Source organism: Physella acuta, unplaced genomic scaffold, assembly GCF_028476545.2.
Source record: "Physella acuta isolate Inbredline_101_S28 unplaced genomic scaffold, ASM2847654v3 ptg000094l, whole genome shotgun sequence".
NCBI lineage: Eukaryota > Metazoa > Mollusca > Gastropoda > Physidae > Physella > Physella acuta.
This window is the reverse complement of record NW_026731614.1, coordinates 469649-495648: the sequence shown is the minus strand read 5'-3', so window position 1 is coordinate 495648 and position 26000 is coordinate 469649. Positions and strand designations below refer to the sequence as shown.

Below are 26000 nucleotides of genomic sequence, written 5' to 3'. Positions count from 1 at the left end.
TATAGTGGTACATTTCTTAACACAATCTTCTTTTATCTTGATGCTACAAATCAATAACACAAGACAATTATCCTTTCTATCAACAATGAGTTACATGTACATGCAGAGTCCTGTTATGGCTATTTTTCCTGTACTACACATAACCTACAACATCTTATTTCAAGATGACCCTAGCATGGATACTTGAAGTAGACCCTAGCATGGCTACTTACTTCAAGATGACCCTAGCATGGCTACTTACTTCAAGATGACCCTAGCATGGCTACTTACTTCAAGATGACCCTAGCACCTAGCATGGCTACTTACTTCAAGATGACCCTAGCATGGCTACTTACTTCAAGATGACCCTAGCATGGCTACTTACTTCAAGATGACCCTAGCATGGCTACTTACTTCAAGATGACCCTAGCATGGCTACTTACTTCAAGATGACCCTAGCATGGCTACTTACTTCAAGATGACCCTAGCATGGCTACTTACTTCAAGATGACCCTAGCATGGATACTTGAAGTAGACCCTAGCATGGCTACTTACTTCAAGATGACCCTAGCATGGCTACTTACTTCAAGATGACCCTAGCATGGCTACTTACTTCAAGATGACCCTAGCATGGCTACTTACTTCAAGATGACCCTAGCATGGCTACTTACTTCAAGATGACCCTAGCACCTAGCATGGCTACTTACTTCAAGATGACCCTAGCATGGCTACTTACTTCAAGATGACCCTAGCATGGCTACTTACTTAAAGATGACCCTAGCACCTAGCATGGCTACTTACTTCAAGATGACCCTAGCATGTCTACTTACTTAAAGATGACCCTAGCATGTCTACTTACTTAAAGATGACCCTAGCATGTCTACTTACTTAAAGACAACATCTTGGACATCTGTCAGCACCACGCCCACACTCTGTAGGAAAACCCCCAAAATGTTGGCCTGATAGCTGTTGCTTTGTGATCCCCCTTGGATTGAAAAACTGATGTGAATCTGTAGACAAAAATTGTAAGGTGCCAATCAATAAACACTCATGCTGTGCTAACTATCAAGCTAAGATTTAAATAAAACCTCATTTGGTTTACAAAAAACATTGCAATTATGTATTCTTAACTGAAATAAAAAAGAAAGCCAATCTCACAAGCTTTACTGGTTTTAGTTGTGTTTTGTATACCACCAACAAGCAAATTTAGCATTATTTAACCAGACCGAACTTGAACCAGAAAAATTCTATCTTCAGCACAAGCCAAATCAATATGTCATAACACATTGATCATGGGGGTAGCAGTTATTTTTATCTACCTTCTTGGTCAAGGGATGGTCAAAATAGTGTGCCAGCAACTCACAGGTAAGACGACAGCTAAAATATTTACCTTGATGGGAGACACATGGACTGTGCCTGTATAGATACACCAGCAGCTCAAAAATAAATTTACCTTGATGAGAGACACGTGGACTGTGCCTGTATAGATACACCTGCAGCTTATAAAATATTTACCTTGATGGGAGACACATGGAAGTAGTCATAGAAACTGACTCTCTGTGCCTGTATAGATACACCTGCAGCTTATAAAATATTTACCTTGATGAGAGACACGTGGACTGTGCCTGTATAGATACACCTGCAGCTTATAAAATATTTACCTTGATGGGAGACACATGGAAGTAGTCATAGAAACTGACTCTCTGTGCCTGTATAGAAACACCAGCTACTTCCTTGAGGTTCATTTTTGTACAGTCAATGTCCGTTTTGAAGTAAATTTCCTGAGATTGATTCAACAAAACATATTTATTATAACAATAAAATTAATGAGGGCTACAAAGCAACCACGGCTCTAGACATGAAACATTCAGGGAACCACTGCTCTAATCTGTAAGGTTCCACCCAAACATTCTGGGAACCACTGTCTAGACATGAATCTGTCAGGTCCCATCTAAACATTCTAGGAACCACTGTCTAGACATGAATCTGTCAGGTCCCATCTAAACATTCTAGGAACCACTGTCTAGACATGAATCTGTCAGGTCCCATCTAAACATTCTGTGAACAACTGCTCTAGTCTGTCAGGTCCCATCTAAACTTTCTGGGAACCACTGCTCTAATCTGTCAGGTTCTACCCCCCTCCCCCCCCCCCAAACATTCTGAGAACCACTGCTCTAGTCTGTCAGGTTCCACCCAAACATTCTGGGAACCACTGCTCTAATCTGTCAGGTCCCATCTAAACATTCTGGGAACCACTGTTCTACTCTGTCAGGTTCCATACCCCAAATATTCTGGGAACCACTGTTCTACTCTGTCAGGTTCCATACCCCAAACATTCTGGGAACCACTGCTCTAGCCTGTCAGGTTCATCCCCCAAACATTTTGGGAACCACTGCTCTAATCTGTCAGGTTCATCCCCCAAACATTCTGGGAACCACTGCTCTAGCCTGTCAGGTCCCATCTAAACATTCTGGGAACCACTGCTCTAGCCTGTCAGGTTCATCCCCCAAACATTCTGTGAACCACTGCTCTAATCTATCAGGTTCCACCCAAACATTCTGGGAACCACTGCTCTAGCCTGTCAGGTTCATCCCCCAAACATTCTGGGAACCACTGCTCTAATCTATCAGGTTCATCCCCCAAACATTTTGGGAACCACTGCTCTGGTCAAATAGCCTGTATTCAGTCTGTACTATGGACTAGCCTCACCTCTTGATCTCTCTTGGGCTGTGCGTCTGAAGAAAAGAGATCCAGGATCTCCATCAGAAAACCTTGATCAACTTTCAGGTTCATTTCTTGGATTAAAACTTTGAAATACCTTTGGGAAATTAACATTTAAAAAATTTAGCAGTTTAAAACTTTGAAATACCTTTGGGAAATTAACATTTTTAAAAAATTTAGCAAAGTTTAAAACTTTGAAATACCTTTGGAAAATTAACATTTAAAAAATTTAGCAAAGTTTAAAACTTTGAAATACCTTTGGGAAATTAACATTTTAAAAATTTAGCAAAGTTTAAAACTTTGAAATTTTTTTTGGAAATTAACATGTACACTTATTAACTAATTGTTTAAAAAAAAGTAAAAACTCAAAATGAATTATAAAACCAAAAATCTTAAATTTGCTTACTGGTTTTAGTAAGTGCAGAGGGTAATATGTGAATATATTTTACAATGATGGAGCTGTAACAGAGGCGTAGTGACCCTTTCCCGCGCCCAGGGACAAACTTTTGATTTGCACCTCCCTCAAACTTTCGACTTGCACCCCCACCCTCAAACTTTCGATTTGCACCCCCCCCCCCCCCCACTCAAACTTTCAATTTGTTTTTCCAACCCATTTTGGCGCCCCCCTAAGGTCGGCGCCCGAGGTCATATGCCCACCCCCCTCGCTACGCTTCTGAGCAGTAATGAACTTACTTGATTTGTACCAGGTTGCTGTGTTCATGTATTCTGTTCATTAAACTCACTTCAATGAAAGGTTTGGGAACTGAAACATCAGGCAAAGTGGGATAGTGAGATGGGATGTTATAAATGAGGGATAATTAGGAGGAATATAAATATGACATAGTGATGTATTATAGACATGTGAGTTAGTGGAACAGTCTTGTGAACCATTATACAAAGTGAATTTAAACATATGGTTGAGCAAGTATGGTGACATGATGTAACGGCCATACGGGAGAACCTATATTTGTCTCAGAGTCCTAGGCTTAAAAACTGTATGTTGTTTCACCCAGCCCAGGTGGGTACCTGACTCCAATTGATGCCAACCTAACACCACATCACATGTCATACAGAGGTCAAACAAAAAGATGACCATACTTTAACATAAAGTGCTAAATTTACAAAAAAATTATAACTTTGCTAAAGCACTTTAGAAAAACAATACAGTCAAGCAGATATAAATGCAATAAGATTGTAAGGGTTGAGACTTACCACTATCAGCAGCAACAGATTTAGGAGGTGGCAGGGGAGATAACACAGTAGGGAACACAGCATGGCGGAGCTGGTTATCAAACTGCGGAGATATGGTTCAAATTTTGTCATCAGTTGGGTTCAAACACACAGGTAAGTAGTTACAGGTAAGTATTGGTTAAAACACATAGTAAGTTCTTAGAGAGACATACAAGTACATGACTAAATTTGACTTCAACAGCTTAAGTATTACACAGACCATAAAATAAAAAATGGAGAGGCAACAAAAGCAGATCAATTCTACTTCATCTGCCATGCTGACAAACAAACCTACCACTTTAACTACTACAAAAAAGATCAAACCACCACTTTAACTACTACAAAAAAGATCAAACCTACCACTTTAACTACTACAAAAAAAATCAAACCTACCACTTTAACTACTACAAAAAGAAATAAATAGAGCCAGAACTGACCTGGAGTCTGTTGATTTTAGCATGGAACTGCATGGAGTGGGGCGAGGTCCTGACCTGCACCCAGATGCCATTCTCAAAACTTCTGCGCAGTCCACAAGCTTTAGGCTTGATCAGCATCATGTTGGTAAAGTCAACCTACAAGAGAAACCAAGTGTTAACAGTAAAAGCAAAATATAACTTTCTACACACAGACACAACAATGAAGCCTAATTATTCAATACTAGCACAAAAAAACCTTCCTACACACAGACAAACAAGTAAACTCTACTTCACTTGCCCCATAGACAATCAGGTTTGAAAGGGAAACTTTTTACACACAGACAAAACAATGAAGCCTAAATATTCAATACTAGCACAACAAACCTTTCTACACACAGATAAAACAATGAAGCCTAAATATTCAATACTAGCACAACAAACTTTTCTACACACAGACAAAACAATCAAGCCTAAATATTCAATACTAGCACAACAAACTTTTCTACACACAGACAAAACAATCAAGCCTAAATATTCAATACTAGCACAACAAACTTTTCTACACACAGACAAAACAATCAAGCCTAATTATTCAATACTAGCACAACAAACTTTTCTACACACAGACAAAACAATCAAGCCTAAATATTCAATACTAGCACAACAAACTTTTCTACACACAGACAAAACAATGAAGCCTAAATATTCAATACTAGCACAACAAACCTTTCTACACACAGATAAAACAATGAAGCCTAAATATTCAATACTAGCACAACAAACTTTTCTACACACAGACAAAACAATCAAGCCTAATTATTCAATACTAGCACAACAAACTTTTCTACACACAGACAAAACAATCAAGCCTAATTATTCAATACTAGCACAACAAACCTTTCTAAAAACAGACAAAACAATCAAGCCTAAATATTCAATACTAGCACAAGAAAACCTTTCTACACACAGACAAAACAATCAAGCCTAATTATTCAATGTAATATTCTAAGGGTTACATTAATGACAAACAAAGCTGATTATGATTGATATTTTAAATGCTTTAAAGCACTTTCATTGAATAGCCCAAGATACTGGTTTTTATTAAATGTAAGGGAAGCAACGCTAATATTCTGCATTTCAACAGTTATGTCCCCTGACCTCCAGCTTGTTTTCTAACATGGCCACAGCCTCTCTAGATTTGCCCATCTCAACATCCATCAGATACTTCTGGTATGCTGTCTCCAGGACTATGGTGTCTTTAAGCTTCATGGCCTTGTATTTCTTCTTTTTCTCTTCCCAGATAACACCAGAGCTGTGGGCACAAGGGGGACAGCAGATAGTGAGATGGTCAGCTGGTGGTTAGGGCTGGGATTTGTGTGTAGGCTTGGAGGGGAGGGTGGGTTGTGTTGAAACTAGGAATAATGTTGGAGTCTGGGTGGGATAGACATCAGTAGGACTGAGGTGGTGTGACAGTGATGTGGTGAGAAATGTGGTGAGACTTGTGTGGTGAGATGGTGATGTGGTGAGACTTGTGTGGTGAGACAGTGGTGTGGTGAGACTTGTGTGGTGAGACGGTGATGTGGTGAGACTTGTGTGGTGAGACAGTGGTGTGGTGAGACTTGTGTGGAGAGACAGTGATGTGGTGAGACTTGTGTGGTGAGACTGTGGTGTGGTGAGACAGTGATGTGGTGAGACAGTGATGTGGTGAGACAGTGATGTGGTGAGACAGTGATGTGGTGAGACAGTGATGTGATGAGACAGTGGTGTATTGAGACTTGTGTGGTGAGACAGTGATGTGGTGAGACTTGTGTGGTGAGACAGTGGTGTGGTGAGACAGTGATGTGGTGAGACAGTGGTGTGGTGAGACAGTGATGTGGTGAGACTTGTGTGGTGAGACAGTGATGTGGTGACACTTGTGTGGTGAGACAGTGATGTGGTGAGACTTGTGTGGTGAGACGGTGGTGTGGTGAGACTTGTGTGGTGAGATGGTGATGTGGTGAGACTTGTGTGGTGAGACAGTGGTGTGGTGAGACAATGGTGTGGTGAGACTTGTGTGGAGAGACAGTGATGTGGTGAGACTTGTGTGGTGAGACTGTGGTGTGGTGAGACAGTGATGTGGTGAGACAGTGATGTGGTGAGACAGTGATGTGGTGAGACAGTGATGTGATGAGACAGTGGTGTATTGAGACTTGTGTGGTGAGACAGTGATGTGGTGAGACTTGTGTGGTGAGACAGTGGTGTGGTGAGACAGTGATGTGGTGAGACAGTGGTGTGGTGAGACAGTGATGTGGTGAGACTTGTGTGGTGAGACAGTGATGTGGTGACACTTGTGTGGTGAGACAGTGATGTGGTGAGACTTGTGTGGTGAGACGGTGGTGTGGTGAGACTTGTGTGGTGAGATGGTGATGTGGTGAGACTTGTGTGGTGAGACAGTGGTGTGGTGAGACAATGGTGTGGTGAGACTTGTGTGGAGAGACAGTGATGTGGTGAGACTTGTGTGGTGAGACTGTGGTGTGGTGAGACAGTGATGTGGTTAGATGTGTGGTGAGACAGTGATGTGGTGTGACAGTGGTGTGGTGAGACTTGTGTGGTGAGACAGTGGTGTGGTGAGACAGTGGTGAGACAGTGATGTGGTGAGACAGTGATGTGGTGAGACAGTGGTGTGTTGAGACAGTGATGTGGTGAGACAGTGATGTGTTGAGACAGTGATGAGGTGAGACAGTGGTGTGGTTAGATGTGTGATGAGACAGTGATGAGGTGAGACAGTGGTGTATTGAGGCTTGTGTGGTGAGACAGTGGTGTGGTGAGACAGAGATGTGGTGAGACTTGTGTGGTGAGAGAGTGATGTGGTGAGACTTGTGTGGTGAGACAGAGATGAGGTGAGACAGTGATGTGGCGAGACAGTGATGAGGTGAGACTTGTGTGGTGAGACAGAGATGTGGTGAGACTTGTGTGGTGAGAGAGTGATGTGGTGAGACTTGTGTGGTGAGACAGAGATGAGGTGAGACAGTGATGTGGCGAGACAGTGATGAGGTGAGACTTGTGTGGTGAGACAGTGATGTATTGAGACTTGTGTGGTGAGACAGTGATGAGACAGTGATGTGGTGAGACTTGTGTGGTGAAACAGTGATGTGGTGAGACTTGTGTGGTGAGACAGTGATGTGGTGAGACAGTGATGTATTGAGACTTGTGTGGTGAGACAGTGATGAGACAGTGATGTAGTTAGACTTGTGTGGTGAGACTGTGGTGTAGTGAAACTGAAGGGTGAGAGTGTGGTGAGACAGTGATGTGGTGAGACTTTAATGTTTGCATATGTACCTGGTTATGCCCATATAGGCCACCTCCACCATCTTCTTGTTGTTGATAAGAGAAAATCCCATGTCGTGAATCTTCAGGTTTATCTCCTGGTCAGCTTGCTCTAGTTCACCAGCCTGGAACAGGTCAGTGGGACTTTGGGTCAAGGTCACTACAAGGTCATCCTCACTAAGTTATTAGTCATTATCAGAACCAATTAGGTCAAGGTCCATTACAGCTTAAGTCGTTTTCATTAGTTTTTGGTCATTATTAGTAGCTTTTAGGTCATTAGAAGTATTATAAAGGTCAAGGTCATTAACTAGTCATTCTCAATAATTTTAACAAACTGAAGTTATTCTCATAACATTGACAGTTCCCAACCTCTTGCGCCAAAGTGGCCAGGGCCAGATCTTGTGTAAACATGGCCACTCTTTGAAGGCCATCCAGGAAAGAAACAAAATAAACCTTGACATCATTCTCGGCAAAGAATTCTTCAATATGATCCTGAAATGTTCAAATTTATATCATGTGATCCTGAAATGTTTTTTTTTTTTAAATGTATGATATAATCTTGAGTTAAGCTTTATCTAGTCTAGAAATAGTTGTTGTTTATAGTCCATTTTCAATCATGATATTTTGACTATTTATTTTAGAGATACAAGATTTGCCTCTATAAGACTTGTATGGTCAAGTAAAAGATGTAGCAAGTGTAGAAGAAGAACAAATTTGTTTGAGATAAAGGACAAGCAGCCAAGAATGTGTTTACCCTGTCCAAACTATTTTTTGCATCTTTCTTGTTGCCACAGGTCCAGAGAATCTCCCTGTTTCCTGTTGGGTTGTTCCACGTGTACAGCTGTGTGGTCTGTGGTTCAAGGGTCATCTCCACTTCTTTAGAGCCACTGGTAGGTGAAACAAAATCTCATTAAGTGACCTCAGCGACACAAGTTAAGATTGGTCATCTTTAGAGCCACTGGTAGATAAACAAAACCTCATTAAGTGACCTCAGCGACACAAGTTAAGATTGGTCAGCAGCACCCAGACAAGCAACATTTACTATTAGGTGCTAAAAGAGCATAGCTGAGTTCAGGGAGTCAGGTGACTAATCCAAAATAAACATACTACACCACCACCACACACCACAAACTTCACCACCAACAAACACACACCACCGCCACACACCACAAACTTCACCACCAACAAACACACACCACCGCCACACACTTTACCACCAACAAACACCAAAAATTGAATCTCCAAAACCACAAACTTCACCACCAAACACACACCACTAACTACACACCATAAACTTCATCATCAATATACATTAAAAACTTCACCACCAACACACACCACAAACTTCATCATCAATATACATTAAAAACTTCACCACCAACACACACAAAATTGACAACCATCCCACATCACAAACTTCACTACCACATTAACAAGCACCACAAATTTTACAACTTAAACAACCACAGGTGAACATACACATACAACAGCAACATGCACCAGCTACTAACATGAAGAATGAAACCCACCTTTGTCTGACCAGGATATTGCACTGGGATGTGTGGTTGACAAACATAACTGTGGCCATACCTTTCATGTATATCTTCAGTGTGGTGATCATGGAGGACTCACTGACCTGACACTCTGCTTGTATGCCACCATACTACGTCAGAGAGAACGTAACATACTCAACACATACAAAACATAATCCATATCAGAATTATACCACAGTAATAAAATCATTCAATGTACAATAATGCACCTCTATAATAGATTTACCAAGAACTATAATAAACCTAAAATCAAATATAGGTCTCATAATTATATCAACTTAATAATATTCACAGAAAAAAAGAGAGCAGGAATATATAATAAATTTTAGCTTGAAAACCAAGCCAAACATATTGCACTCTTTAGTTAGTTATTCTATTAAAAGGCATAACATACATGCCCCTAAGTATACCAATTAGTGTATTACCTAGAGAAACTATACCAATAACTATAACCTTAATGTCCTCACCAATAGAAAATATACTATTCAGAAATTTACTCATACAGACAGCATTTCTATAGAAAGTATACATCTATAAAATGTAAACTTTAAGAGAGTATACTCATCCAGACAGTATTTACCTAAACACAGTATACATAAATAATAACTATCCAACTGTAGAAAAATTACACCTAAAAAGTATACCCATTAGAAAGTTTACACCTACAGAAAGTACACACCTACAGAAAGTATACTTCTATAAAAGTATGTGCATAAAGTAGACAGCTACAGAAAGTATACTTGTAAGAAGTATATGTATCAAGTAGACAGCTACAGAAAGTATACCCTTACAGATTGCACACACCAAGATCAAGTATACTAGTCAGACAGTCCAGCCCTACATAAAGTGTACTTGTCAGACAGTCCAGCCCTACATAAAGTGTACTAGTCAGACAGTCCAGCCCTACATAAAGTGTACTAGTCAGACAGTCCAGCCCTACATAAAGTGTACTTGTCAGACAGTCCAGCCCTACATAAAGTGTACTAGTCAGACAGTCCAGCCCTACATAAAGTGTACTAGTCAGACAGTCCAGCCCTACATAAAGTGTACTAGTCAGACAGTCCAGCCCTACATAAAGTGTACTTGTCAGACAGTCCAGCCCTACATAAAGTGTACTAGTCAGACAGTCCAGCCCTACATAAAGTGTACTAGTCAGACAGTCCAGCCCTACATAAAGTGTACTAGTCAGACAGTCCAGCCCTACATAAAGTGTACTAGTCAGACAGTCCAGCCCTACATAAAGTGTACTAGTCAGACAGTCCAGCCCTACATAAAGTGTACTTGTCAGACAGTCCAGCCCTACATAAAGTGTACTAGTCAGACAGTCCAGCCCTACATAAAGTGTACTAGTCAGACAGTCCAGCCCTACATAAAGTGTACTTGTGAGAAAACCTTACAGATTGCACACACCAAGATCAAGTTTACTTTTGAGACAGTCCAGCCCTACATAAAGTGTACTTGTGAGAAAACCTTACAGATTGCACACACCAAGATCAAGTTTACTTTTGAGACAGTCCAGCCCTACATAAAGTGTACTTGTGAGAAAACCTTACAGATTGCACACACCTAGATCAAGTATACTAGTCAGACAGTCCAGCCCTACATAAAGTGTACTTGTGAGAAAACCTTACAGATTGCACACACCAAGATCAAGTTTACTTTTGAGACAGTCCAGCCCTACATAAAGTGTACTTGTGAGAAAACCTTACAGATTGCACACACCAAGATCAAGTTTACTTTTGAGACAGTCCAGCCCTACATAAAGTGTACTTGTGAGAAAACCTTACAGATTGCACACACCTAGATCAAGTATACTTGTCAGACAGTCCAGCCCTACATAAAGTGTACTTGTGAGAAAACCTTACAGATTGCACACACCTAGATCAAGTATACTAGTCAGACAGTCCAGCCCTACATAAAGTGTACTTGTGAGAAAACCTACTGTACCTTATCCTCCAGTTTGAGCAGGGTAGAGTGAGCCTTGTTGAGGAAGAAGGGGGCGGTGAAGAGCTCCCCATCCTCTGGCTTCACCTGGATCTTCATCTCCTTGCCTGATGACTTGGGGTAGAAGGCTTTGCACTGTTTAAACAGGAACAGTCAGTGTGATTGGTAGGGAGATAGAATGGAGGGGGCGAGGGGGGGAACTACTCCCTATAGATATTATTTGACTAAAATGTTTTTAACACATTTTTAAAAATGTTTTTAAAAAAGTACTTTAATTTTCATCCAAGGTTAACCATTAAACAATTGTGATGATTTATTAATTAAAGTATCAGTATAGATTAAATTAAAAAAATGTAATGCAGAAAGTTAAAAAAAAAATAAAATGAATTAGCTCTAGACTGACCTCTTCAGGCTGAACCACAGTTATAACATCAAAGCCAACTTCCTGGATACACAGTGGAATGGTGGCCAGGTTGAGGAACAGGTAGAATGGGGTGAAGGTCACTATCTTTGTTAGACCTGATGAGGTCAACTGGATGCTCAGGCCAACCTGTGGCAGAAACAGGGGTCAAAGTTCACTTCATCAATTTAATCAACTTAATCAAGTTAATCAGCGGTGAACTTAATGAAGTTAATTGGTGGTGAACTTAATTAGTTAATCCGTGGTGAACTTAATGAAGTTATTTAGAGACTATATTAAGGAACAAGAGATATAATTGGAGGTGAACTTATCAAAGTGATGTCAACAAAGATGAACTTTTAAATGTACATATTCAAAAAGGTGTTAAACTAAGGGATATTATCAAAGGTGAACTATCTAAGGGATATTATAGGAGGTGAACTTATCTAAGGGATATTATCAGAGGTGATGATATTATAGGAGGTGAACTTATCTAAGGGATATTACAGGAGGTGAATTTATCTAAGGGATATTATCAGAGGGGAATTTATCTAAGGGATTTTATCAGAGGTGAATTTATCTAAGGGATATTATCAGAGGAGAATTTATCGAAGGGATATTATGGTAGGTGAATTTATCTAAGGAATATTATCGGGGGTGAACTTATCTAAGGGATATTATCAGAGGTGAACTTATCTAAAGGATATTATCAGAGGTAAATTTATCTAAGGGATATTATCGGAGGTGAATTTATCTAAGGGATATTATCAGAGGTGAATTTATCTAAGGAAAATTATCGGAGGTGAACTTATCTAAGGGATATTACTTGAGGTGATGATATTATAGGAGGTGAACTTATCTAAGGGATATTATAGGAGGTGAACTTATCTAAGGGATATTATAGGAGGTGAACTTATCTAAGGGATATTACAAGAGGTGATGATATTATAGGAGGTGAACTTATCTAAGGGGTATTATCAGAGGTGAACTTATCTAAGGGATATCAAACACAATTGTCAATGTAATCAGAGTTGCAAATAACCAATGATCAACTGAGAGCTCAAGTGAAGAGAACAAAGTCTTACCTCTGACACATTGCCAGCAGCCTTGTGCTTACAGCTGACACTACCCCCTGTGCCCACAGTGTCCAGAGAAAACTTGTCTGACCACTCGCTGTCCGCCACCTTCAGCATAACCTGTTGGTGAAATGACATGTTGAATCCACTGACACCAGTAGTGTTAAACCCAACACCACACCCACAGTGTTAAACCCAACACCACACCCACAGTGTTAAACCCTACACCACAATTATCATTTGGTTCAACCTGTTTCTTTATTTCATCATATCCACTCTATCACAATAACACATACTAGCTAAACTTAGGCATTCCAACCATATTACTTTAAGAATGATAGAAACACTCATTCAATGCACTCTATCACAACAATAACACAGTGATACTATCTTTAGATTACATTTTAAATTTAACTCTCTGTTAACAAGTCACTGTAAAAAAATTCATCTTAGGTAAACTGCTGCTTATATGTAACCAGGGAAAGTGGAACGATATTTGTCACAGTTGTTTTATTGATGAAAAAAAAAAAAAAAATATATATATATATATATATATATATATATATATATATATATATATATATATATATATATACATATATATATATGTATATATGTATATATATATATATATATACACACATATAAATATATACAAAAACAGATCTCTATATTTGGTGCAGCACTACCTCAGCTGGCCTAAGTGGTGTATGGAGCCAATCTATAGACCACATTATCAAACACAGTCTTTGATGTGACCATACTAAAATAACTTCTAGAACTAAACTCTTGCTACTTTCAACTAAAGCGGCTTCATAACTAGCATTAAATGTAACAAAATAGAAAACTGGAAAGGAATTTTCAAACCATTAACAGAAAATCTATATTTAAATTGTGCATTTCAACTACATCTGCAAGCACATAAATTGTATGAAAATGTTGCTTAAATAGCAAAACTAAAAATATAGGGGAAGAAAAAAACTGGACAGTGTGAGACAAACATGATTTGCCAGTTAATGCTTGTGATTAAAAAGCTACAGTTTAACATCAGTGATAGCTAACATTAAGTTTAGATAGAAAAGCAATTACCATAATTTCATACACATTTTATAAATTTATAAAACATAAACCATGCATTATTTTAAGGTAAAACCCACTGAGAATAGGTAGGCTATTAAAACCAAAAAAAACAAGGGAGATCAAACTAAACCCATTCAAGGGAGGTTACAGAAAAATAGAAATTAAGAAAAAAATATATGTACAACATATCTGAAACCAAAGAAACCAAATGAGTAGTGAAACCCAAGAAAAATGTTGCCATGCTAGCTAGTGAAAGCATAAGACCATGCCACTACAGTCAAGTATTTTTACTTTGCCAGGTTTTTTCAACTCCTTCACTTTCTCTTTCTTTTTCTCACCAGTGGACTCCTAGAGCAGAGTGTCAAATAAAAAGGTGGATATCTAGGCACAGCGGGGGCATAGAAACATGTATAACATCTTGGTAGTAGTAGCATCAGGTATAAAATGTTGGTTCAAATAGTATAAGATTTAAGATTGGGGTAGAAGTAGCATCAGATTTAAGATGGAGATGGGGGGGGGGGGGGTTACAATTTGTATCAGATAGCAGTCACTGAACGTTTCATTATTTGGTCATGTACAACACCTGGTATTTAGAGTACGGTAGACATAAGAGGTGAAGTAAAGAAGAAAAATTTAGAAAAAATATACAAGTAAGTAATATTTATATGTAAACAGATTACATACAACCTACTAAACCCACATACAAGCTAGTAATCATCAAGGACAACCTTTTATAGAAACCAAGAAACATCCCCAACCAAAATTACCCTAAACAAACAATATACTTTGAAGCCCTTTAATAGTTAATCATTACCAAAGCCAAGGCTCACAGACCAGCAAATACACATTCTACTGCCAGATTACATTGCCCCTTACACTTCTTTTTGTATCCTCCCCCACCCCCACACTTCTTGTATGTAAACATTGCATATTCATATTTTATCAAAACTAGCACAGAAAATCAAAATAGAACTCACACCAGATAAAACAAACATTTAAAATGCATATTTAAGTAGAACTGCCATGATTAACTGAAACGCTAATGTAATTAATTTAAAACGTATACTAAATAGAACATTGCAGAAATCAATTTAAAACTGTATTCTCACGTAGAACATGAAACAAATCAACTGGAAACTTTGTTCAAGTAGAACACTGAACCAAATCTACTTCCTTGTTACGGTGAGTTTTTTTTTTGGTATAGGTAACACAACAGAGTAGAGAGGACTTTACGTGGCTGAAACGTGTTTGGTCAGCACCTCCTGCCTGAGAAAGCAAGTTTTTTGCACCATCTATCTGCATCAGGTTTATATATGAACATGACCCTGATGACAGGTCATTATAAGGTTTATAACCACATGCCATCAGTTGACATCAGGTGATGACTAGGTATATGATGTCATTAAATGAAAACATGACATGTTAAACAGTGTAGATGAGACAAGTTTGATGTCATGAGTAGGTTTCTATCATGTCATCTGTGTAAACACATATAGCTTGTCATTAGAAGACTGCAGTTGATATACAGGTATAATGTCATCAGTTACTGGCTACACAGATGACTTATGTGTATCGCAATAATTGAAAACTGCATTATCTTCCAGTCATTGCAGAACAGCGTGGTCGGATGGTAGAGCTTACAATAGCTAACACAAAAGTCTTGATTTTGAATCTGGGTTTGAGTATGTAAGTCCCTGAATCCACCCAGCTCTGATGGGTACCTGACCTTTCATATGCAGAGGCCATGGAAATAGATGAACTCTACTTCATCTGCCACATGTTCCTTAGGCGCTACATGGTAAAAGATGATAATGCCTTTATGTCATCTTAGTAGCCAAATATCACACCAGTTGTGTTTCTATGCTGTTCATCACATCCTAACTCAGTTACAAGGTAGAGCAATGTAAACAGAACTATGGTAAATAAAAGGGGAAATAACTGCAGTTAATAAAGGGATAAAATCTACCCATCTTACTAATAAATAGACATGTTGCTTAACATCAGCTGCATTATAAACTTTATAAAAGCTCCTTGTCTTAGTTTAATTGATGCCAATTGTCAGATTTTCCCCCAATGTTTTCCTATTCCAATACAGTGGTTAGGTTGGCAACTCTTGTGAGCGTTTCAGTGCTAAAAACTCAAGTAAATCAGATGAAAGGAGGGGAGGCTAACTAAAGGGACACAACCCACCTTTCTTTTGTTGCTGCCAAACAGGGGCTTGTCCCGGAAATAAAACAACATGATGCTGTCGTCAGTTCCCTGCTGCACAAAGGGAGCCTCCTTGTCATCTTCCTGTAGAGATCAATCACATCTAGTTAACATTTCTTTATAGACTAATGTCAGGTGACTTTAAGCTTGAGGGTAACAGCTGATAGCAAAATGTAAAGGGAATTTTACCTTTAGAGCAATAGTTCTGGTGGACAGGTTGATGATCCAGTAGGGGCAGTAGATGGTCATGTCAAAAGATCCATTCTTTTCTTTACAGTGAAGGCCGAGGTCCTGTTGGGGGACAGAGGGTTAAACATGGGGTCTGTCTTTAATCAAATCTTCTATATGCCACCAATAAGACAGCCATCCACAACATACAAAGCTTAACAGTCAACAATCCACTCTACTTGCCATAAATAATCAACCGCCACAACACATCCAGTTTAAACACAATTGACCATGGTAAACCGCCCCAACCAACCATAAGGGAACACAACTGACCATGATCAACTGCCCAACCCACCTAAATAAAACACAACTGACCATGATCAACTGCCCAACCCACCTAAATAAAACACAACTGACCATGGTCAACCACCCCCACCCACCCATAAGAAACACAACTGACCATGGTCAACCACCCCCACCCACCCATAAAAAACACAACTGACCATGGCCAACCACCCCCCACCCACCCATAAAAAACACAACTGACCATGATCAACCACCCCCCACCCACCCATAGGAAACACAACTGACCATGGTCAACCACCCCAACCCACCCATAGGAAACACAACTGACCATGGCCAACCACCCCAACCCACCCATAGGAAACACAACTGACCATGATCAACCACCCCCCACCCACCCATAGGAAACACAACTGACCATGGTCAACCACCCCAACCCACCCATAGGAAACACAACTGACCATGGCCAACCACCCCAACCCACCCATATAAAACACAACTGACCATGGTCAACCACCCCAACCCACCCATAGGAAACACAACTGACCATGGCCAACCACCCCAACCCACCCATATAAAACACAACTGACCATGGTCAACCACCCCAACCCACCCATAGGAAACACAACTGACCATGGCCAACCACCCCAACCCACCCATATAAAACACAACTGACCATGGTCAACCACCCCAACCCACCCATAGGAAACACAACTGACCATGGCCAACCACCCCAACCCACCCATATAAAACACAACTGACCATGGTCAACCACCCCAACCCACCCATAGGAAACACAACTGACCATGGCCAACCACCCCAACCCACCCATAGGAAACACAACTGACCATGGTCAACCACCCCAACCCACCCATAGGAAACACAACTGACCATGGCCAACCACCCCAACCCACCCATATAAAACACAACTGACCATGGTCAACCACCCCAACCCACCCATATAAAACACAACTGACCATGGTCAACCACCCCAACCCACCCATATAAAACACAACTGACCATGGCCAACCATTCCAACCCACCCACATAAAACACAACTGACCATGGTCAACCACCCCAACCCACCCATAGGAAACACAACTGACCATGGCCAACCACCCCAACCCACCCATATAAAACACAACTGACCATGGTCAACCACCCCAACCCACCCATAGGAAACACAACTGACCATGGCCAACCACCCCAACCCACCCATAGGAAACACAACTGACCATGGCCAACCACCCCAACCCACCCATAGGAAACACAACTGAACATGGCCAACCATTCCAACCCACCCATATAAAACACAACTGACCATGGTCAACCACCCCAACCCACCCATAGGAAACACAACTGACCATGGCCAACCACCCCAACCCACCCATATAAAACACAACTGACCATGGTCAACCACCCCAACCCACCCATATAAAACACAACTGACCATGGTCAACCACCCCAACCCACCCATATAAAACACAACTGACCATGGCCAACCACCCCAACCCACCCACATAAAACACAACTGACCATATAAATCTTGTTGTCATTATCTGAGCTCTCAAATGTCCAGACACTCAGCTCTGGCACGTCCAGTTTGATGATCTTTTTCCCTTTCCAGGTAAAACCACGGTAGTTGGGGATCTGCAGGAGACACGCGACTCCATCACAACTACATCAACAAATGTTGTTATAGCAGGAGACACAACTACATCAACAAATGTTGTTAGAGCAGGACACACACAACTACATCAACAAATGTTATAGCAGGAGACACAACTACATCAACAAATGTTGTTAGAGCAGGACACACAACTACATCAACAAATGTTGTTATAGCAGGAGACACAACTACATCAACAAATGTTGTTATAGCAGGACACACACAACTACATCAACAAATGTTGTTAGAGCAGGACACACAACTACATCAACAAATGTTATAGCAGGAGACACAACTACATCAACAAATGTTGTTATAGCAGGACACACACAACTACATCAACAAATGTTGTTATAGCAGGACACACACAACTACATCAACAAATGTTGTTATAGCAGGACACACAACCACATCAACATATGTTATAGCAGGAGACACAACTACATCAACAAATGTTATAGCAGGAGACACAACTACATCAACAAATGTTATAGCAGGAGACACAACTACATCAACAAATGTTATAGCAGGAGACACAACTACATCAACAAATGTTATAGCAGGACACACAACTACATCAACAAATGTTGTTATAGCAGGACACACAACCACATCAACAAATGTTATAGCAGGAGACACACAACTACATCAACAAATGTTATAGCAGGAGACACAACTACATCAACAAATGTTGTTATAGCAGGACACACACAACTACATCAACAAATGTTGTTATAGCAGGACACACACAACTACATCAACAAATGTTATAGCAGGAGACACACAATGACATCAACAAATGTTGTTATAGCAGGAGACACACAACTACATCAACAAATGTTGTTATAGCAGGACACACAACCACATCAACATATGTTATAGCAGGAGACACACAATGACATCAACAAATGTTGTTATAGCAGGAGACACACAACTACTTCAACAAATGTTATTGCAGGAGACACACAACTACATCAACAAATGTTGTTATAGCAGGACACACAACTACATCAACAAATGTTATAGCAGGAGACACACAACTACATCAACAAATGTTATAGCAGGACACACACAACTACATCAACAAATGTTGTTATAGCAGGAGACACACAACTACATCAACAAATGTTGTTATAGCAGGAGACACAACTACATCAACACATGTTGTTATAGCAGGACACACACAACTACATCAACAAATGTTATAGCAGGAGACACACAACTACATCAACAAATGTTATAGCAGGAGACACACAACTACATCAACAAATGTTATAGCAGGAGACACAACTACATCAACATATGTTGTTATAGCAGGAGACACAACTACATCAACAAATGTTATAGCAGGACACACACAACTACATCAACAAATGTTGTTATAGCAGGACACACACAACTACATCAACAAATGTTGTTAGAGCAGGAGACACAACTACATCAACAAATGTTGTTATAGCAGGACACACACAACTACATCAACAAATGTTGTTATAGCAGGACACACACAACTACATCAACAAATGTTATAGCAGGACACACAACCACATCAACAAATGTTGTTAGAGCAGGAGACACAACTACATCAACAAATGTTGTTATAGCAGGACACACAACCACATCAACATATGTTATAGCAGGAGACACAACTACATCAACAAATGTTGTTAGAGCAGGACACACACAACTACATCAACAAATGTTGTTATAGCAGGAGACACAACTACATCAACAAATGTTGTTATAGCAGGACACACACAACTACATCAACAAATGTTATAGCAGGACACACAACCACATCAACAAATGTTGTTATAGCAGGACACACAACCACATCAACATATGTTATAGCAGGAGACACAACTACATCAACAAATGTTATAGCAGGAGACACAACTACATCAACAAATGTTATAGCAGGAGACACAACTACATCAACAAATGTTGTTAGAGCAGGACACACACAACTACATCAACAAATGTTGTTATAGCAGGAGACACAACTACATCAACAAATGTTGTTATAGCAGGACACACACAACTACATCAACAAATGTTATAGCAGGACACACAACCACATCAACAAATGATGTTATAGCAGGACACACAACCACATCAACAAATGTTATAGCAGGAGACACAACTACATCAACAAATGTTATAGCAGGAGACACAACTACATCAACAAATGTTATAGCAGGAGACACAACTACATCAACAAATGTTGTTATAGCAGGACACACACAACTACATCAACAAATGTTATAGCAGGAGACACACAATGACATCAACAAATGTTGTTATAGCAGGAGACACACAACTACATCAACAAATGTTGTTATAGCAGGACACACAACCACATCAACATATGTTATAGCAGGAGACACACAATGACATCAACAAATGTTGTTATAGCAGGAGACACACAACTACATCAACAAATGTTGTTATAGCAGGAGACACACAACTACATCAACAAATGTTGTTATAGCAGGACACACACAACTACATCAAAAAATGTTGTTATAGCAGGAGACACAACTACATCAACAAATGTTATTGCAGGAGACACACAACTACATCAACAAATGTTGTTATAGCAGGACACACAACTACATCAACAAATGTTATAGCAGGAGACACACAACTACATCAACAAATGTTATAGCAGGACACACACAACTACATCAACAAATGTTGTTATAGCAGGAGACACACAACTACATCAACAAATGTTGTTATAGCAGGAGACACAACTACATCAACACATGTTGTTATAGCAGGACACACACAACTACATCAACAAATGTTATAGCAGGAGACACACAACTACATCAACAAATGTTATAGCAGGAGACACACAACTACATCAACAAATGTTGTTATAGCAGGACACACACAACTACATCAACAAATGTTATAGCAGGACACACACAACTACATCAACAAATGTTATTGCAGGAGACACAACTACATCAACAAATGTTGTTATAGCAGGACACACACAAACACATCAACATATGTTATAGCAGGAGACACAACTACATCAACAAATGTTATAGCAGGAGACACAACTACATCAACAAATGTTGTTATAGCAGGACACACACAACCACATCAACATATGTTGTTATAGCAGGAGACACAACTACATCAACAAATGTTATAGCAGGAGACACAACTACATCAACAAATGTTGTTATAGCAGGACACACACAACTACATCAACAAATGTTGTTAGAGCAGGACACACACAACTACATCAACAAATGTTGTTATAGCAGGACACACAACTACATCAACAAATGTTATAGCAGGAGACACAACTACATCAACAAATGTTATAGCAGGAGACACAACTACATCAACAAATGTTGTTATAGCAGGACACACACAACTACATCAACAAATGTTATAGCAGGACACACAAACACATCAACAAATGTTGTTATAGCAGGACACACACAACTACATCAACAAATGTTGTTACAGCAGGACACACACAACTACATCAACAAATGCTGTTATAGCAGGACACACACAACTACATCAACAAATGTTGTTATAGCAGGACACACACAACTACTTCAACAAATGTTATAGCAGGACACACAACCACATCAACAAATGTTATAGCAGGAGACACAACTACATCAACAAATGTTATAGCAGGAGACACAACTACATCAACAAATGTTGTTATAGCAGGACACACAACCACATCAACATATGTTATAGCAGGAGACACAACTACATCAACAAATGTTATAGCAGGAGACACAACTACATCAACAAATGTTGTTATAGCAGGACACACACAACTACATCAACAAATGTTGTTATAGCAGGACACACACAACTACATCAACAAATGTTGTTATAGCAGGAGACACAACTACATTAACAAATGTTGTTATAGCAGGACACACACAACTACATCAACAAATGTTATAGCAGGACACACACAACTACATAAACAAATGTTGTTATAGCAGGACACACACAACTACATCAACAAATGTTATAGCAGGAGACACACAATGACATCAACAAATGTTATTGCAGGACAACAAATAAAAAAAGAACACAAAGAAACACATTCAGATCTTATAGAAATATAAGTAAGCTTATGGTACCATAACATATAATTTTTTCCTGGATAGTAATGCTGTGAGGGTCAGATAATGATTAGGGTTAAAAAGTGTCAGTCACTGGTAGCAATGTCAAACATGCATTTTAAATTTTTTTTTATCTGAATGCTTACAAATATTTGTATCAAATCACATCACATGATGGTAATTGGATTGGAAGCTCACATCATACAAATACAGCAATTGATCAACAGCTCAAATACAACAGTTGACCAACAGTTAAACACAACAGTTGACCAACAGTTAAATACAACAGTTGACCAACAGTTAAAACAGTTGACCAACAGTTCAAATACAACAGTTGACCAACAGTTCAAATACAACAGCTGACCAACAGTTCAAATACAACAGCTGACCAACAGTTCAAATACAACAGATGACAGTTGAAGTACAACAGATGACCAACAACAAAACGCAACACCTGACTAATAGTTAAATCAAATTTTTCTCTTCTACTGAGCACACTAGATAGAGATGACTAGGTGATGGAACTAATCACAGTGAATAGAATTGTCAATATTTATTCTTTGATAGGCAACTGAAATGACTAACTTAAAAAACAGTAATGAAGAATTATAAATATACAATGGCCATGTCTATAATATTTCTACAAAACCCAACAACTGGAAGTAACTGATCAGCATCTAACTAACTGTATTAAGCTGATCTCTGTAGAGAAAATAATCTAGACAACCATGCTGTCCCTACATGCACATACATATGCATAAATATATATAAATATATAAGGCATTTAAAAACATGAAAGTTATTTATGAAGGAAACTAAAAAGAAAGTGAACAAAGTTAAAATGCCAAAGAGAATGAACATGCCAAGGGACCCCTGGGGAAAAAAGAACCCAAGTGAGAAAAATGTTTACAAGAAAGGATAGTGGGTAAATTTGCTTCATAACAAAATAGAAATGTGTCTTTCCTATAAAGTATAGACATACAAGATTGAGAAAAACAAAAAAATTACTGATTCAAATAATGGAAAATGTCATGCAAAAAAATAATTCCAGTGAGTACGTGATGGGATTGTGCTATTAGCATGCAGCCAATATGATTATAATATCAATCTGTTTAAAAGGGATTAACATTGCCACCATCTAAAATAGTGTTCTCTCCCAGAGATAATAAATTCAAGACATCAAAAAGAAACCAACTGTACCATTAGATCCAATGGAGGCTGAACATAAGCAATCATTAACAGCATGTTCTGAAAGCTATGAGGTTTAGCGTAATCACCTTTATAATAGAGTTATCTCCCTTATAATATACTTATGTCCCTTTTAACTGCTCCCCTTGTCTAACATGGCAATCTCCTACTTCCATAAAATTTCAATTTGATCACCACTTGCTGCCTTGTACTACAACTTTATATGCAGCTTCTCTTAACAGACTAACACTAGGCATGCACTACACAATCAAAGCTTTGGAAATGTTATTTTTAAGTCACATTATATAACATGTATTGGTGTATGGGTTGAGTGTAATGTTTAGTACATGGGGATAATGACCAAAACATGGTACTCAGTCATGATAACATGGTGTGGCAAAATTACCATTAAAATAGCTGTTTTTCAATTCACTGAAAGAACTAATTACCATGAAATGCATACATATAAATACATATACATTCCCATAGAAGGTACAACATATGTAAAATATTGAGGCAACATTAAACTACCAAAATACATTAGCTGTTGTCCGAGTAAGGTAAATATTTTACCCCTGAAGTGACCACTCTACACCTCTTTATTAAGTGGTCACTGGGGTATAAACTTTGTGAGATCAGTCATCAAGAACAAACATAAGAGGGGATGTGCACAAAATTAGACTAGCTGTTAAGGAACAGCTCTCTATATTAACCATGCTAGATGACAGTATTGATGTTATCCAAGACACAGTATGATTTCAGTGAAATAAAAGCAAAGTATAGAGGCAGTCATTAGCAGTGAAAATTTTTCTAACCTATTCTATCCAGTCAGAATAAAAATCTAATCTATCACATTTTTGTATCATTAATTTTTTTAAAAATAAACAAGATTATAAGTTTTTTATTTTAACATAATATTTTTTACTGGTGAAAGTAATTTCTTGTAATCTGATGCGGTGTGGCATTGCGGGCTAGTATGTCCATGCATTGTCAACTATATTGTGGCCCAGCATTGACAACTATATTGTGGCCCACCATTGACAGTATTGAGGCCCAGCATGGCCACCTAGTATTGTGGCCTAGTATGGCCATGCATTGTCAACTAGGATTGTAGTCTAGCATAGTGTTGTAAATGAGCAGTAATGACTGGACAGACATGATGGGCAGGTGGTGTTACAATCCAGCCACACCTGAAGCAGTGGTGACTGGACAGATATGATGGGCAGGTGGTGCTACAATCCAGCCACACCTGAAGCAGTGGTGACTGGACAGACATGATGGGCAGGTGGTGCTACAATCCAGCCACACCTGAAGCAGTGGTGACTGGACAGACATGATGGGCAGGTGGTGCTACAATCCAGCCACACCTGAAGCAGTGGTGACTGGACAGATATGATGGGCAGGTGGTGCTACAATCCAGCCACACCTGAAGCAGTGGTGACTGGACAGATATGATGGGCAGGTGGTGCTACAATCCAGCCACACCTGTAGCAGTGGTGACTGGACAGATATGATGGACAGGTGGTGTTACAATCCAGCCACACCTGAAGAAGTGGTGACTGGACAGACATGATGGACAGGTGGTGTTACAATCCAGCCACACCTGAAGAAGTGGTGACTGGACAGACATGATGGGCAGGTGGTGTTACAATCCAGCCACACCTGAAGAAGTGGTGACTGGACAGATATGATGGACAGGTGGTGTTACAATCCAGCCACACCTGAAGCAGTGGTGACTTACCTGCAGGTTGAGGGTGGTGGTGTTGACTGCAGCATTGTGCAGCTCTAGGAGTTGTCCTGAGGGCAGTTCCTGCACTGAACCAGCATCAGCCTACAAAATGGTCAAAGTTTTGGTAGTGGGTTTATTTAAATATAAATACCGATTGAATTGGTTTCTTATATAAAATAAAAAAATTTAATTGAAATCAAACTAAAGGGAAAAAATGTTTGGCCTTTATTAACACTAATAACAAAACTTCATTTTACTTTCTGTTTCAAAAAAGGTTTAGCTATAAGTTAAAGCAATTGTAACTTTAAAATCTGAAGAAAAAAAAAATCTTAACAAGAATAAAATTAAATGACAAAACAAGAAAAAAATACAAATTTGAAAAGCTGCCATGTAATAACAGAATGTATATCAAAAAACAAAATCCTCTAGTGAATCAGACCTTTGGGAACTGATTAGTAAGCTGAAACAGACAAGGGCAATTATATGTATCAACAATAAACCACATATGGGAGGTAATCATAAAGCTGAAACAAAGAGAATGACACGTATGAACATAATACTAGATTTGATTTTACACCTACAGCAGTTTTATATGAACATCCTTCTTTAGACCATACGGGACAAAAACCAACAATAAACTTAAGTGTAGCCTGCATAAACATAACCACTTAACTATACTAATTTACCTCTATTGCCTATTGATATAAATAACTGTGGTCCTAGCTCTAAGCTACCTCTACACTAAAACTGATAGAAATAGACCAACATGATTCTGTCCCAACCAATTACTACAATAAACCCAACCCTAATCTGTCCCAATCAAGAACCAACAGCTGACATAAACAAAACTAACCCTAACCTGAATGAACAAAAACATATAAACCTAATCCTAAACGACATACGCTGCTGTAG

General features: G+C 39.2%; 1 protein-coding gene across 1 annotated transcript in view; it reads right to left on the bottom strand.

Annotated features, from left to right (window-relative positions):
• The window catches only part of LOC131929450 (intermembrane lipid transfer protein VPS13A), a 120391-nt gene that overhangs the window by 12248 nt on the left and 82143 nt on the right, over positions 1 to 26000 (bottom strand). The window contains exons 83-103 of the mRNA XM_059285665.1: positions 25528 to 25548; positions 25101 to 25190; positions 23372 to 23389; positions 17921 to 18034; positions 16103 to 16204; positions 15896 to 15997; positions 13997 to 14053; positions 12635 to 12745; positions 11553 to 11699; positions 11153 to 11284; positions 9182 to 9315; positions 8407 to 8539; positions 8022 to 8144; positions 7665 to 7777; positions 5505 to 5658; positions 4368 to 4502; positions 3913 to 3994; positions 3394 to 3463; positions 2689 to 2797; positions 1641 to 1760; positions 868 to 989 (exon numbers count right to left, since the gene is read on the bottom strand). Of these exons, the coding sequence (XP_059141648.1) occupies positions 868 to 989; positions 1641 to 1760; positions 2689 to 2797; positions 3394 to 3463; positions 3913 to 3994; positions 4368 to 4502; positions 5505 to 5658; positions 7665 to 7777; positions 8022 to 8144; positions 8407 to 8539; positions 9182 to 9315; positions 11153 to 11284; positions 11553 to 11699; positions 12635 to 12745; positions 13997 to 14053; positions 15896 to 15997; positions 16103 to 16204; positions 17921 to 18034; positions 23372 to 23389; positions 25101 to 25190; positions 25528 to 25548 (2189 nt within the window). The remainder of the gene's footprint in view (positions 1 to 867; positions 990 to 1640; positions 1761 to 2688; positions 2798 to 3393; positions 3464 to 3912; positions 3995 to 4367; positions 4503 to 5504; positions 5659 to 7664; positions 7778 to 8021; positions 8145 to 8406; positions 8540 to 9181; positions 9316 to 11152; positions 11285 to 11552; positions 11700 to 12634; positions 12746 to 13996; positions 14054 to 15895; positions 15998 to 16102; positions 16205 to 17920; positions 18035 to 23371; positions 23390 to 25100; positions 25191 to 25527; positions 25549 to 26000) is intronic.